Genomic DNA, 15516 nt, shown 5'->3' with positions numbered 1-15516 from the left:
CTCTCCAGCCCCCCCCCCCCATCTGGGTTTTAAGATAGCATCCAGAAAACCCAACCACCACGGGGTCATGGGGTATCAGTTACAGCTAACTCATATCTTCATCCTTTCCTATTTGTACCTCAGTTGTCAAAGCCACAATATAGTGATTCTCAGTCCAAGGTCCCTCTATAAGTGACCTCTCCCACAAAGTCACGTATAACCTATTGAACCATGTGACCCGTGAGGATGGTATGCTGGCTAGTCATACGTCAACTTGACACTAGCTAGAGTTATCTGAAAGGAGGGAACCTCCGTTGAGAAAATGCCTTCATAAGGTCCAGCTGTAAGGCATTTTCTGAATTACTGATAGGGAAGGGCCAAGTCCATTGTGGGTGGGGCTGCCCCTGGGCTGGTGGTCCTGGATTCTATAAGAAAACAGGCAGAGCGAGCCATAGGGAGCAAGCCAGTAAAGCAGCACTCCTCCACGGCTTCTGCATTAGCTTCTGCCTTCCAGATCCTGCCATGTTTGAATTCCTGTCCTGGCTTCCTCCAGTGATGAGCTATGATGTGGAAGTGTAAGCCAGTCCTTTGGCTTGCTTTTAGTCAGGGTATTTCCTCACAGCAATAGAATCCCTCACTAAGACAGACAGGATCATGACTCACTGAATACCCTCTTCCCACCTAACACAGCATCTACAGAGTGCAGTAGGACCTTGGTAAATGTCTCTTGAAGAGGCGTGTGATAAGTTGGCTGAATTCAAACAAGTAGTTGGGTTTACATGGAGATCAGGAATGGTTAGACTTCAAGTATAGAAACTCTTAAGCTTGGGCTTAGCTCAGTTTGTCTGGGGAAATGTTGGGAACCTCACCTCCTACTACAACAGTACTTTGAGGATTTCCCCTTTTGAACAGGAACTCTTTCCCCCAATGTTGAGGCTTCAACTCAGGACCTTGTACTTGCTAGATGAGCTCTCTGTGAACTCATGCCTGTAATCTTGCCAGCAACCTTGTCAGCCTTTGAAGAATTCATTCTATAAAATTCTTACTCATCTTCTCTTATGTATGAAGGAGGTGAAAATCAATTCCACTCACTTACTTCTCAAAGTAATGGCCCTTTTGGAGCCTGTCATGAAACTTAGAATGTCATTCTTGGTCAGTGGCCATTAACATAGTATATAAAACTCCAAGTGCATGACAATTCTGTATTAAATAACTTTGACAAAATACTACCTTTTAGTTTTTTATTATTTGTGTGTATGGGAGTGGGGATGCGCACATGCCATGTTACTCACATGGAAGTCAGGAAACAACTTGTAGGAATTAATTATGCCCTTCTACTGTGTGGGCTCCAGGGATCAAATGGGGGTCCCTCAGTCCTAGCAGTGAGTGCCTTTACTTCGAGAGCCATCTCTCCAGCCTGACAAAAATCTTTTCTTCCCAACAGGTCACAGGTCAGACAGCAGGGAAGTTGATCCCAGAAATACCTGCTTTTCAAGCTCACAGTGAATTCCAGAAGGCTTGTGACATCCTCCAGAGAGTGAGAAACTTTCCTCCAACATCTCCTACACCAGCTCAGGTGATCAGAGACGGGGGATAACTAACATGGCATTGGGAAGGGAAGGGAGAATGTGGAAACTATGCCATCAGCAGAAGTAGGCATCACAAAAGTACTTGATGGAAACAGAGCTGAGCATCAGCAAATACAATTTTATCTTTAAGTCTGAAATGAGTGCATTGACTGGAGATGATATTCTCAGAGTTCACTGATCAGGTTACTTCATTTTAGTATGTTTGTTAGGAGAGATCAAGTGACAATAGATTTGCAGCTTGCTGTAGATACAGTGGAATGGTCTTGGGACAGACATCAAAATCGGGATGCTCCTGACCTTGCAGGTTTCTGTGCCCATGCCTGCTTCCTCATAATTGGTCAAGCTGCTTGTTATGCATAAAGAGGTGGTAGCATAAAATTCAACTTTTTTTTTTAACATTTCCAAATACTCCACAATAAGCATGTCTCTGCAGTTTTTTCGCTGTTTGGTTTGGTTCTTTGGTTTGATTTTTTGCAGGGGGCAGGGTGTGTGTGTGTGTTTGTTTTTAATTTTCTGTTTTGAGACAGGGTCTTGTGTATCCCAGGCTTGTCTCAAACTTGATGTGTAGCTGAGGATAACCTTAAACTGCTGATCCTCCTGCTTCCACCACCCGAGTTCCAAGATAACAGATATGCACCACTGTTATGAGTAGTTTCCTGCCTGCCAGTCTTGTCCCTCTGCCGCGCCAGCCCCAAATAACACACTGAGACATTGTATTTGATATAATGCTGTTAGCCTGTTACTATCATTTCTTATTAGCTAGCACTGTCTTAATTATTAACCCATTTCTATTCATCTAAGTATTTCTGTGTGGTCTTATCTTACCTGAGAGAGAGCCCAGTGTACTACCCTGTAGGTCCTCCATCTTGAATTTCCTCCCTACTACTTCCAGAATCCTCCTTGTCTCCTAGTCCCACTTATCTTGCTTTCTTAATGGCTAACAGTGCTTTATTTATTAACCAATACAAGAAACATATTTACAGAAGGACATCTCCCATGTGGCTCAAGCCTGGGGCCTCATGCATACTAAAAAGCATTTTACAGAGTGAGAGCCACATCACCATTCTATTTGGGTGTTTCAATTACAAAAATAGTACATTCTTAGGAAGAAAACCAAGAGGAGCATATACAATAGTGAGGAACCAACCCCCACACACCCCTTTGCCCTTGCAAACCTCATTAGTGAGATGTGACTATTGTTCCCTTTGCCTTTGACTGGATGTGTGTAACTGTGTGAGTGTGTGTGTGTGTGTGTGTGTTTCTCCTAAGTCACAAGCATTTTTTAAATTGATTAAAAGTATACAGATATTTTTCTAACTTTAACATTTTTTTTCCTCAAGACAGGGTTCCTCTGTATAACCCTGGCTGTTCTGAGACTCACTCTGTCCATCAGGCTGGCCTGATCAAACTAATAGAGATCCCCCTGCCTCTGCCTCTGCCTCTGCCTCCTGCGTGCTGGTATTAAAGGCATGTGCCACCACTGCCCAGCTGATTTTCACAGAAGCATTTAATAAATATAACTTTGGAAGGAAATAACATTTTAAAAAAAACAGTAGTACCTACAGATTGCGGTCCAGTGACCATCCCATCAAACTTGCCTAACATTTCCTTTTGGTCATTGGTTGAGTGGTTGGTTGGTTTAGGACAGGGTCTCACTATGCAGCCTGAGCAGTCTTTGAACTTACTTGCAGTCCTGGGTGCTGGGATTACAGGCATGCATCACTGAACCTGGCTGCTTAGCCTTTTTACTCCTTTTTTTTTTTTTAATCTGAGAACAACCTGCATAAAAGAACTGGTGTTTTATGTTGTATTTAGAACTTCTCCTTGGTCTCTATTTTTCTGGGTATCTGGAAACTTGATGCCACCCAGGCCTTCACAAAGAGCCCTCCTACTCAGCATTTGGCTGGGCATTGCTCTTTTCCCAAGCATCCCTCTTTTAGCTTCATTTTGTTCACTTAAACAGCTTGTCTACTTAGCACTCTGAGTTCCTTAGAATAGCATTAAACACAAATCTCCCCCAAAGGTGGTATGGAATCATATATATTTCCCTTGCCTGCCAAATGGTGGTGCTGCTTCTTATAAAATACGTTTGAACTATGTAACGGATATTGATGTGGGGCTAGGGAATAGCTCTGATAGTGAAATGCCCGTGCACAAGCCTGAGGACCTCAACACACATCTGCAGCACCTCTGTAAAAGACAGATGTGGCCCTGCATGTCTGCAAACTTACTGACAGGAAGGGGGAAACAGATGGGTCCCTAGAGTTTTCTGGTGGACTAGGCTAGCCAGTTGGTAAGGCCCCTGTTTGGTGAGACCAGTCTTAAGAAACATGTTGTAGAGTAACTGATGAAGACACATGATATCAATATGGCCCCTAGATGCACACACCCCCACATGAATATGTGCATATATATATACACGAAGAGAAGGGGGAGAGGAGGGGAGAGAGAAAACTGAGCTGCTTAGAAGAAGGCACAAATAAATTTAAAATGGTCACAAGCAGCTACATGTGTTTCCTGCCTGTCATCCCTAGGTCAGTGTGGCCAGTTTACTCGTGGACCTGAGTGAGCAGTTGCTGATGATCCCATTTCAGAAAAATGACAGTTGGAACTTCAAAACTCCTTCAGTCACCTGCCCCCTTTGGTATTTTGGAAATACAATAACAATCAATAAAGCAAGTCAGCAGGTTCTTCAGCAAGACCCTGAGCAGGTAAGTGCACTATGTGCAGGTAGCCTGCTCTGCCAGGAACTTTCACCTTAGCAGCCAGCTCCACAGTCTCTCCCCAGTCTTCAAACGAGAATTCTGCTGGGGAAACTGCTGAGTCCTCTCTGGTCTCTCTGTCCAGCCCACCGATGCACAGACACTACTGAACGGACTGAGTAATCATATCATAAACCATCAAGGAGATATCCAACACCCTTAGCTATTAGGAAAATGAAGGCTGAAACTATGAAGCTGGATATAGTATTATCCCAGCACAGGGGAGGCTGAGACAGAGGGATAGCAAGTTCAAGTCCAGCCTGGACTTCATAGTAAGACCTTGTTGAAAAGGGAAAGAATGGAAAGAAAGAAAGGAAGGAAGGGAGGGAGGAAAGAAGGTGACAGCAATTCACATCAAAAAATATAGGCAAGCCAGGTATGGTGACACGTGTCTGTAATGACAACACTCAAGAGGCAGAGGCAGGTAGACCTGAGGGGTTCAAGGTTATCCTTGACAGCACATTGAGTTTGAGGACAGCCTGAGATCCCTTCTTAAATCACCATCAGAGAGAGAAAGAGACAGATGGGCATAAATACTAGCAAGGATGATAAGAAATTACAACCATTGTAAATTGTTGTATTGGGAAATAATTTGGCAGTCCCTCAAAGTGTTAGAAATAGTCTGACTGTGTCTTCTAGCAATTCTGCTCTTTGGTATTATTATGTAAAGGAGAGAATTGAGAAGGCATGCAAAGATGTGTTTAAAGAAGATTTTTTCAAATAGAAAAAAAAGCCCAAAGTGGAAACAATCCAACTGTGTGTGATCTGAGGGGTGGATAAACTGCAATATGGTACGTTCACACAACCTGAAGGAATGAAGTACTGCACACGATACACCATGGGTAACCCTTAGGAACATCATGTCACAGAAGCATCAAGTCTGTAGACATCGAGTGGGCCAGTTTATTTTAAGGGGCTGGATTTAAAAGCTCGATTGTGGTATTGGTTCACATATGTAGATGTCAAACGTATATACTCTGAGTGGGTGCATTCTACCACATTTGGGAATTCCATTTCAAGTGAGCTGTTTTTAAACACTCACTGTGCTCCCAAGGCTGAAGCTCGCTGGTAAAGTGCTTGCCTTGCTGCAAGAAGCCCCATGTTCCATCCACAGCACCCTGCAGACTGAGCATACGTAGCATTTGGGATCGAGGCAGGAGGATCAGAAATTCCAAGTGATATTTGGCAAAGAGTGAGTTTGAGGTCAGCCTGGGGTACAGGACACCACACAAAGAGCACATAATGTGAGATCATTAAGGGAAGCTTATTTCAGGGGTGTGAACAGAAGCTCCTCACACTAAACCATCCACAGGGCTGAATAACTTCTGTGACTGTGGGGTGTTTGGAATGGTACAAGTTCAGAGCCGAACTCAGGCCATCATCAGCTCTCTTAATAAACATTTGTTGTGTGTATGTGACCTGACATCTATGTGACGATTGAGTAAACCCTTTTTGAAATGTCCAGACACCTAGCTCCCACTAACCAAAAGGCTGAGAATGTTATCAGACTGCAGCTGAGGCCTATAGAAGAGTCCCCCAATTCCTTTAACCCCCCCCCATCTCATGTGTCCATCAAGGTATTTGAAAACTATTTTGTTTAAGACTTTATTTGTTCTGTCACTATAAAAACCTCAACCAACTGTCACCATGATGGGACATGGAATTTGGGTAACCTGAATCTGTGTCCTGAGCCTTGGTCACTCATACTTAACCCAGAATGAGCTCTCTCAGCCCCTTTGAGATAAGGGCTGTTTCTTGCCTCAATACAGAGCAAGTACATATGTATTTTTTTTTTCTTGGTTGATGCAAAGTTGTCAGTGAGACTCTGAACATTTCTATAAGGTCCCAAAGTCCATGGCTACATAGTCCCCTTTCTTTACACCACCACCAAAATTCTTGTTCCAGCCAGTTGTAATCCCAGCACTCGGGAGGCATAGGCAGGAGGATCTCTGTGAGTTCGAGGCCAGCCTGGTCTACAGAGTGAGTTCCAGAACAGGCTCCAAAGTTATGGAGAAACCCTGTCTCAAAACAAAATCCCTGTTTCCCTGCTTCGTCCCCTTTCTTTACACCACTATCAAAATCCTTGTCCCCCTTGTCACCCTATCAGTACCATTTCACTGCAGTCCACAGATCACAAGGAACCTCACTCTACATGCAGGTTGAAGACATGCTGGAGATGTCCTTGATGGCCCTGGGAGAGATCCACAAAGCATTTTGCCAGCAGAGCCTGTCTCCTGAGTTGTCAGTGACCTTGACCTCTCCTGTTGCTACTCTGGTGCTGAGCAGGTTAACTGGCTGGAGGACTGGGGATGTTTCGTTTTGGTTTTAATTTTAGAGGCACATGGAAACTGATTTTTATTTAAATTCTTTCAGCCAAAATGTATCATCTTTGCCTCTAAGCACTTATACTCTGGGTGACCCCGCACCCTTGAGGTTAGGTTTTCCATCAGCCGAAGCACTAAAAGAACTCTTGAATAAACACCCAGGAGTGAACCTTCAAGTGAGTATGAACTTGACTGAGATGAGAATGAAAATGGTATATGACGGCTGTGTGGGAATGTAAGGGGAGAGAATACACACCAGCTGGGCCAGATAAGGAAGACTGTGGACATTAATTTAAATTTCATACTGAGAAGAGAAGGGTCTCCTAAAAATTATCTAGTAGGGGCTGGGGAGCAATAAGAGGACCCAAGTTTGACTCTCCAGCACCCATATAAATGTGGGCATGGTTGTGTATGCCTGTAAGCTCAGCATCAGGGTACAGACAGGCAAATGATGAGAGTTCATTGGCCCTCCAGCCTCGCCAAAACTACAAGCTTCCACTTCATCGAGAATCCCAGGCAGAGAGCAGTAAAGGAAGATTCCTAGTGTCCTACTCTGATCTCTACATGCCTAATCATCGCCATAAGCTCTTGCACCCACAGACTTATATATGTAACACACACACACACCTAGTATATAGATAGGTTTGATGGCACATGCCTGCTTTCTTAGTACTTGAGAGGCAGTAACAGAAGGATTGCTGTGAATTCAAGGTATAGGGATAACCTGGTCTACATTGCAAGTTTCAAAAAAAATCAAGTAGAGTAAATAGGTATGTGGATTTAACTAAGTTTCTGTGTTGTGATTTGAATTGATCTCAATTAATGACAAAGTTGGGTTATCTGAATTATAACTGAGTCAGAGTTTTAAAAAAACCACCAACAGCATTGGAGTGCAGAACCCTTGCTTCCTACTAGAAAAGAGCAAACATATGAAAATGATATTGAGGTCCTAAGTGCAGCACTGTCATTCATTGTTTCTCAGCAGCATTACAATGTTTACCATCCCTTAACACATTGTTGGGGGATCCTAGCATTTAATTTATAGCTTTTCTGTTGTCGTATGTTGTGGGGGCTCCTTGGAAAACAATTTGGCAATTGGAGGAACTGGAATTTACTTCTTCTGCAGGTAACAGGTCTGGCTTTCAACCCTTTTGAGACTTCGCATGACAAGAACATTGTTGGAAGCATTGGAAATGTGCTACTAAGCTCTGGTTATCAATCGCTCCAAGTCCGTGATTTAATAGAAGATATTGAGGTACCAGTTTCTTGATGGAGACAGGACATGCTGGGCAAGAAGATGGAAAGATCCAACAACTTAGCATTTTAGATGCATGTCAGAGCTAAGTACATGGTACACTCCTTTTATCCCAGCACTTGGGAGGCAGAGGCAAGCTATCTCTGTAGGTTCAAGGCCACCTAGGATACATAGTGAATTCTCTATGCCAGAAAGGCTACACAGCAAGACCCTGTTTTTTGGTTTTTGGTTTTTTGGTTTTGAAAAAAAGGATTCATGTCAGAACCAGTATTTTGTTACACATCTCCTGAAGCTTCACAAAGAGATAGACCTTACTCAGTCCCAGGAGAAGCCATTTGAAATAGTATCTCCTCCACTAATCTCTGGCTTTGTGCTGCCCACTAAGAACCAGTAAAGAAACCCCAGGACGTTCATTACCTCATCACTCCAAGGGAAACAGAAAGGCCCATCTTAGCCTGGAGGATTAACTGTCTCTTTTTCCAGATCATGCTCTGGAGAAATGCCAGCATGGAGACCCAGCCCACCAGCCTCAACACAAGTACAGACCATTTCACAATCACAGTGAATATCACCTCTGTGGAGAAAACCCTCATTGTGACCATCGAGCCTGAAAGTCCCCTTCTAATGACACTGTACCTGGGCTTCCAGAACAAGCCTGACCACACTCTCTTCTACCTCAACACCAGTCTTCCGAGGGACCAGGTGTGGCAGAAAGGTATTAGCCATCAGATGTCTGAAACATAATTGGTGATGTGTTTTTCTTAGTTTTTAATTTGTGATTGTGAGGTAATTGTAGGTTCACATGAAGTTATGAGTTGAAATGGCATGCATGTTTATTTTTAACCAGCCCTCCTAATGGCTGAGCTACAAGTTCACAACCAGGAAGTAACCTTGACACGATCCACTATCAATAGATGTTCCCAGGATTCCAAGCATACACCTCTCAATATATGTGAACCATGTTTTATGTAATTAATGATGGGTTATGTGATGCATGGAAGGATATATATATATATATATATATGTATATATGTGTGTATGTATATATATACATATGTGTATATATATAATGTTTTTATATACATATATATAGAAAGAGAGGTAGATCATATATATATGTGCATATATATATATATATATATGATAAAGAAACTTTTATAAAATGCTAATTGTAGAACCCAATGATAACATACACTATAAAACTCAACATTAAGTATAGTTGAAAACATTCATAAACGTATTAAGGACTGGGGCATAGCTCTGTGGTACATCATGTGTTTAGTATGACAAGGCCAGGATTCAATACTTAGGATGAAAAGAAGTTGAGACCTACTGCAGAAATAACAATCTAGTACCATGGACCATACCATATTATTTCAAGCTTGATAAGATATAGAAGAGTGTATATATGAAATATATGTCCCAATTTTTATTTTTGGACTTAGATTCCCCCCAAACCACTCATTTTAAAAGAGTTTTAAAAATAATACAGTAGTTAAATTTTTCTGAACAGTTGAGCATAAGGGTGGGCCTGAATTCTAGCCCTAGAGAGGTGAAGGCAGAAGAATTAAGAGTTAAAATCTATCCTTGGCTATATAGCAAACTAGAAGGTAACCTAGTCTACATTAAACAAAATTCGGAGAGGTTAGAGAAATGGCTCCATGAATAAAGTGCCTGCTACTCAAGTGTGAGGACCTATTGTTTGGATCCCCAGCACCTATGTGAAAATTTAATATGGACATCCTTGCCACTAGTGGGAGACAACAGTGTATCCCTGAAACTCATTGACCAGACAGCCTAACTAAATTGATGGGTTCTCATTCAGTGAGAGATCCTAAAGTGAAGAGCAATCCAGGAAGATACCCAGAGTCAACTTATGGCTCCCATATACAAGAACACACATGCACACATGCACTCACATATGAACATATACCCCACACACAAATATTTGAGATACATAAGTGATGCCTAGATACACTTGATCCACTATGCTCTATGGATATAACTTTGAAATGTATTGGAAAGTCTCAAAGTCATTTAGAGTTGGAAGGACCTTTGCTGTAAGGATGAGGAAAATGAGGCCAGGGAGATAAGGTGACCTGCCTTACTTAATCCTTGATGACAGGACACAGGGTCTTGTGGAAATCCAGATACAACTACTGCATTTATGTCTCTCCTTTATCCTTGAATTTGTCACCAAGATCTTGTCTGCTACCTCAGATGGGTGATGATATTTTTCTTTTCAAATGCCTGTGTGTAGTGGGAGAGGAAACTGTGGAAGAATGGGGTGAGGGGAAGCTGACACTAGTGTTGAGTGTCTTCATCAGTCACTCTTTTACCTTATTCTTTGAAGTGTGCTCTCCCACTGAAACCCAGCTTCCCTGGGAATCCCTCTGTCTTCCAAGGCTAGGATTGTAGGCAGGTTGCCATATCCACCCAGCGTTTATATAGGTTCTGGGGCTCTAAACTCTGATCCTCTTGCTTGCTTACCATACACTTCACTCTAACTGCTAAACTAGCTCTGAGTATCTCCCTACCCCACCCCTTTTTTTTAGTTCCAAGCTGGGCTCAAAGATGACACTGAACTACTGATCCTCCTGTCTCTATTAAATGCTAGCTAGGATCAAAGATTTGTGCCACCATGGTGGGTTTATTGGTGCTGGGGATCAAACCCAGCACATAAGTAAGGTTCATATATGGTAGGCAAGTACTCTTCTCACTGAGCTACATTCCCTACCTGTCTTAGTGTTTTATTGCTGTGAATGACATAGTAACTCTTATAAAATAAAGCATGTAATGGGGGCTTGCTTATGGTTTCAGAGGTTTAGTCCATGATCATCATGGTGGGAGCATGGCAACATGCAGGCAGACATGGTACTGGAGAAGTAGCTGAGGGTTCTATATCCCTCACAGCAGGAAGTGATGCTGGGCCTGGCTGGACTTCTGAAACCTCAAAGCCCATAACCAGTGACACATTTCCTCCAACAAGGCCATACCTACTCCAACAAGGTCACATCTTCTGGTCCTTCTCAAGTACTACCATCCCCTGATGACCATTCAAACATATTGGCCTGTGGGGGCCATTCTTATTCACACCGCCAGTCCATGTGCAATGGTTTCATGTTTCTAAAACTCATAGTGCATTCCAATGCATTCGGCCTAAATGTGCAAGTATCAAAAGAACGTGATTCCTTTACTGGAATGGATTTGATGCAGAGTTCAGGATTGTGTCACTGGTCTTTTTTGCACACATTTCTGGTACTAGACTTATATCCTCATTTGTAGGTAAGATAATAGTAATGAATAATAGTAGTTGTGGCTCTGAAGAGATTCTACCCCATTGGAAGTATAACCCATGATTCTTCTTTGTCCTAAGATGAGGAGTACACATGGGTGCTGACACCACAGAGCCTGCGGTACGGGATTGGCACCTACTACGTAATGGCTGTGGTAAATAAAAGTACAGAGGCCACACAGTACACACCTATCCTAGTCTCAGTGGTAACGGCTGTCACCCAGTGCTATTTCTGGGACCAAAACAACAGGACATGGAGGAGCGATGGATGCCAAGTAAGAGAGGAATGGGGCCCTCTGAGACCTTAGCTGCCCTACTTTCCCTCCCCTCCTTGGGGACAGGTCAGAAACAACAGCAATCTGAAGGAAAGCAAATCATCCTGGGTACAAAGAGGAGGGTGGCCTGTGGTAGTCTGGCAGGTTATGTCTCTGGAGCTGTGGGTTTGTTTTTTGTTTTGGCTTGGTTTGGTTTTTGTTCTTTGTTGTTTTTTGTATTTTTGTTTTTGTTTGTTTTTCGAGACAGGATTTCTCTGTGCAACAGTCCTGGCTGTCCTAGAACTCTCTTTGTAAACCAAGCTAGCCTTGAACTCTGAGATCTGCCTCCTGAGTGCTGGGATTAAAGGTGTGTGCCACCACCACCCAGCCATGTTTTTCCAGCTCTCATCTTAATGCAGTTGTAGGCAAGTCTGACAGTGCTGGGCACTGAGTGACAGCAGACAGCTGTAGACAAAAGAAAGCCAACGTGGAAGACGTTTGCTAAATATGCTGGAGCTGAAAGATACAAGCCTCCTGCTAGACAGAAAAAGACGTTTCTGGTTGGGAACATGTTACAGATGGGATGGAGAGGTGGTTCAACAGTTAAGAGCATTTCCTGCTCTTCCAGAGGACCCAAATTCAGGCCCCAACAACCACATGTTGGCTTACAGCCACCACCTGTAACTCTAGCTCCAGGGGAATCCAATGCCTTCTTCTGGCCTCATCTCACACACACACACACACACACACACACACACACACACACACACTAAAATAAAAGTAAGCCTTTAAAAGAAGAAGAGGAAGAAGGAGGAGGAGAATACATTGCAGATTCTTGTACACCCCAAACAGGCAAGGACAGCTTTACAGCCACCATCTTGTTCCTGGTGTCTGGCCCTTTCATACAGTATCATATCTCTCACTACATAGCCAAAATTAGCCTCCAGTTCTTTTTTTTTTTCTGTTTTGTTTTTTCCAGACAGAGTTTCTCTGTAGTTTTGGAGCCTGTCCTGGAACTCACTTTGTAGACCAGGCTGGCCTTGAACTCATAGAGATCCACTTGCCTCGGCCTCCCAAGTGCTGGGACTAAAGGCATGTACCACCAACACCCAGCTGGCCTCCAGTTCTTGATATTTCTGCTTTGGCCTCTCTGAGTATGGAGGTTACAGGTATGTGTCACCACAACCAGCTTGCACATCCTTGAGCCTGATCCAATGTCTACTTCAAGAACACCACACTGAAACAAGGCCCTGGTAAATCATGAAGCTTTTCTTTCAAGGTCTGAGACTGGAGCTGGGCATGGTGGTGCTTGTGTGTAATGCCAGCACAGGGAGGCAGAACAGGGGGATCATCAGTCCAAGGCTAACCTGAGATAAAAATTAACTTGGCAAGGAAAAATGGAATTCTCAAGAAAACAACTGCCTCAAACGGTAATTTCTGGGTAGTTACTTCTCAGGCACATTCCCCAGCCAGCAGTCTACTAAGAAGCAGGTTCTGCAGGGGTGGCTGCGGTGTGCCAGGCAGAGTCACAACATGTTCTGGGGAAACCATGCATTGAGGAGCAAGACTCAAGAGCGTCTGTGCTCTCAGGACATATGCATTCATGACAGAACCATCGAGTACTTCTGCCCCATTAAAGCTGGCTGTGATGCTGTGTCTCTGAGCACAAGGAGAGAGGTTTTCTCGGGCCAGAGTAGGGACTGAGCAGCCAGGACTTAGCATCATGTGGGAAAATTAAGGAATTAGTCACAGAGGCAAACTTTTCAGCAGAGGGGATCACCCCATGGCTTCACAATTGCTAGGTAAGTACTTTACCACTGAGCCCATGTTATAGTGTTTTCGTGTACCAACTCATACATGCATTGGTAGCTTCCATTTATTCATACTTACTGGTACTAGTTAAAAATACACATTATGAAGAAATGTTATACAATATGGAGAATTACAGGGAATGATTTAAAAGTTCTAAACATACCACACAGCTTCCTCAAAGTTATTATTTTTCTAATTCAGAGGGCTTTTTGTTTTATTTTGTTGTTGTTGTTTTATTTTGATCCTAATTATATAGGGTCTAACTGTGCAGCCCAAGTTAGCTTGAATGTCATAGAGATCCACTTGATTATGCTGGGATTATAGGCCTGGGCCATCACACCCAGCCTCATTCAGTCTTAAAAATAACAAAACACTCAGGAATAATCAAAGCCACCTATGTGTCCCTCACTGTTATCATTCCCTCTCTCTTGTCGAGCATAGCCTCAGCCCTGGATTTGCTGCCCATACTCATTCTTTCTGCACATACTCAATGGACATGTGACATGTGAGGCGCCACATTAGGAGCTAGAGATGCAGTGATAGGTCAGCATTGAAGAAGATTCCATACACCAGGGCTGCAAGCCTGACAGCCTGAGTGCAACCCCTAGAGCCCATGTGGTAGAAGGGAAGAGCTCACTCCTGCAAGTGGTCCTCTGGCCTCCACATGTGTTCTATAGTGCATGCTCACTGTGCACATACACATGATACAAATGTACAGAAAACAGTCTTCACATCCTTTTCCGTCTCAAGGCTGCTGGTGTCTTCGATCTCCTTCCAGGTAGGGCTCCAGAGCACCATTCTGAAGACACAGTGTCTCTGTAACCATCTGACCTTCTTCAGCAGCGACTTCTTCATTGTGCCCAGAACAGTGGATGTGGAAAACACCATCAAACTGCTTCTTCATGTGACCAAGAACCCTGTCGGGGTGTCGTTACTGGCCAGCCTTTTAGGATTCTATATCCTCTTAGTCACGTGGGCATGGAGGAAGGATCGAGCAGACATGCAGAAGGTGAGAAAGTCTGGACTCCAAAGGCCATGGTGTCTTGAGTGTGTCAAGTTAGATAGGGGAAGTAGGCACTGGGGGCCAGGGAACAGAGAAATTCAAGTGAGGTTGTATTAAATCTTTCTGTATATCTACTGCCTCAAAACAAAGTAGGTTTTTGTTTGTTTGTTTGTTTGTTTGTTTGTTTTGGAGGGCCAAGATTGGATCATGCAGATTAGAAATAAACCAGAAAATACCTGTGATAGGAATTCAACTGAAATCAGAATCTTATTTTTGTTTGTTTTTTTCAATACAGGGTTTCTCTGAGTAGCCCTGGCTGTCCTGAAACTCATTTTGTAGACCACACTGGCCTCAGAGGTCCACCTGCCTCTACCCCTCCCAAGTGCTGAGATTAAAGGTGTGCACCACCACTGCCCAGCTATCAGACTCATATTTATCTTACCTTATACACTAGAAAAAATATGCTGAATCAATGTGTAATTTAACATAACTAGAGTATATAATAATGTAAAGAATTCTTTTCTGGGGTTGGTGATAGGGCTCACTGGGTAAAGGTTCTTGCCATTAAACCTGGCAAACTGAGTCTGATCTTCACTATACACTTAGTGGATGGAGAAAACAGCAAGTTGTCTTCTGACCTCCGCTTGTGTGTCACAGCACACCTGTGCCCCCACTCTGCACACACATAAATAAATGCTAAAGTTTTTAAAACTTACTTTCTGTCTTGAGACACAATCTCACACTGTTCCCCAGCTTGATTCAAGAAACACAGTATATAGCCCAGGCTGGCCTTGATATCACAGTAATTCAAGTGCTAAATTTACAGATGTGAGCCATCATACTTAGCTGGGCACATTATTTTTAAACAGGGTCTCACTGAGTATTCCTGACTGGCCTGAAACTCACTACATAGCTCAGGCTAACCTCCAGCCCATAGAGATCCACCTGCCTCTGCCTCCCAAGTGCCACCACACCTAGCTGTGACTAGAAAAAAAATGTTTAGGGTTTACTTATTTATTATGTATACAGTTCTGCCTGCATGTCAGCAGAGCACACCAGATCTCATTATAGGTGATTGTGAGCCACAATGTGGCTGCTGGGAATTGAACTCAGGACTTCTGGGAGAGCAGCCAATGCTCTTAACCTCTGAGCCATCTTTCCAGCCCCTGAAAAACAATTTAAACAGTAAAATTCTTTGGCAGCTTTTTCTTGATTTCTGTTGTATTTATTACTTATTTTTCTT

General features: G+C 43.2%; 1 protein-coding gene across 1 annotated transcript in view; it reads left to right on the top strand.

Moving 5' to 3' along the window:
* Pkd1l3 (polycystin 1 like 3, transient receptor potential channel interacting) overlaps positions 1–15516 on the top strand; it is a 60556-nt gene that overhangs the window by 12692 nt on the left and 32348 nt on the right. Inside the window, 8 exon segments of the mRNA XM_051201806.1 lie at positions 1424–1555; positions 4103–4279; positions 6489–6616; positions 6704–6830; positions 7781–7909; positions 8393–8624; positions 11286–11479; positions 14049–14279. Coding sequence (XP_051057763.1) covers positions 1424–1555; positions 4103–4279; positions 6489–6616; positions 6704–6830; positions 7781–7909; positions 8393–8624; positions 11286–11479; positions 14049–14279 — 1350 coding nt within the window.

This window comes from Phodopus roborovskii, unplaced genomic scaffold (assembly GCF_943737965.1).
Source record: "Phodopus roborovskii unplaced genomic scaffold, PHOROB, whole genome shotgun sequence".
NCBI lineage: Eukaryota > Metazoa > Chordata > Mammalia > Rodentia > Cricetidae > Phodopus > Phodopus roborovskii.
Note: the sequence above shows the minus strand (reverse complement) of the source record. Positions and strands in the feature narration are given on the sequence as shown.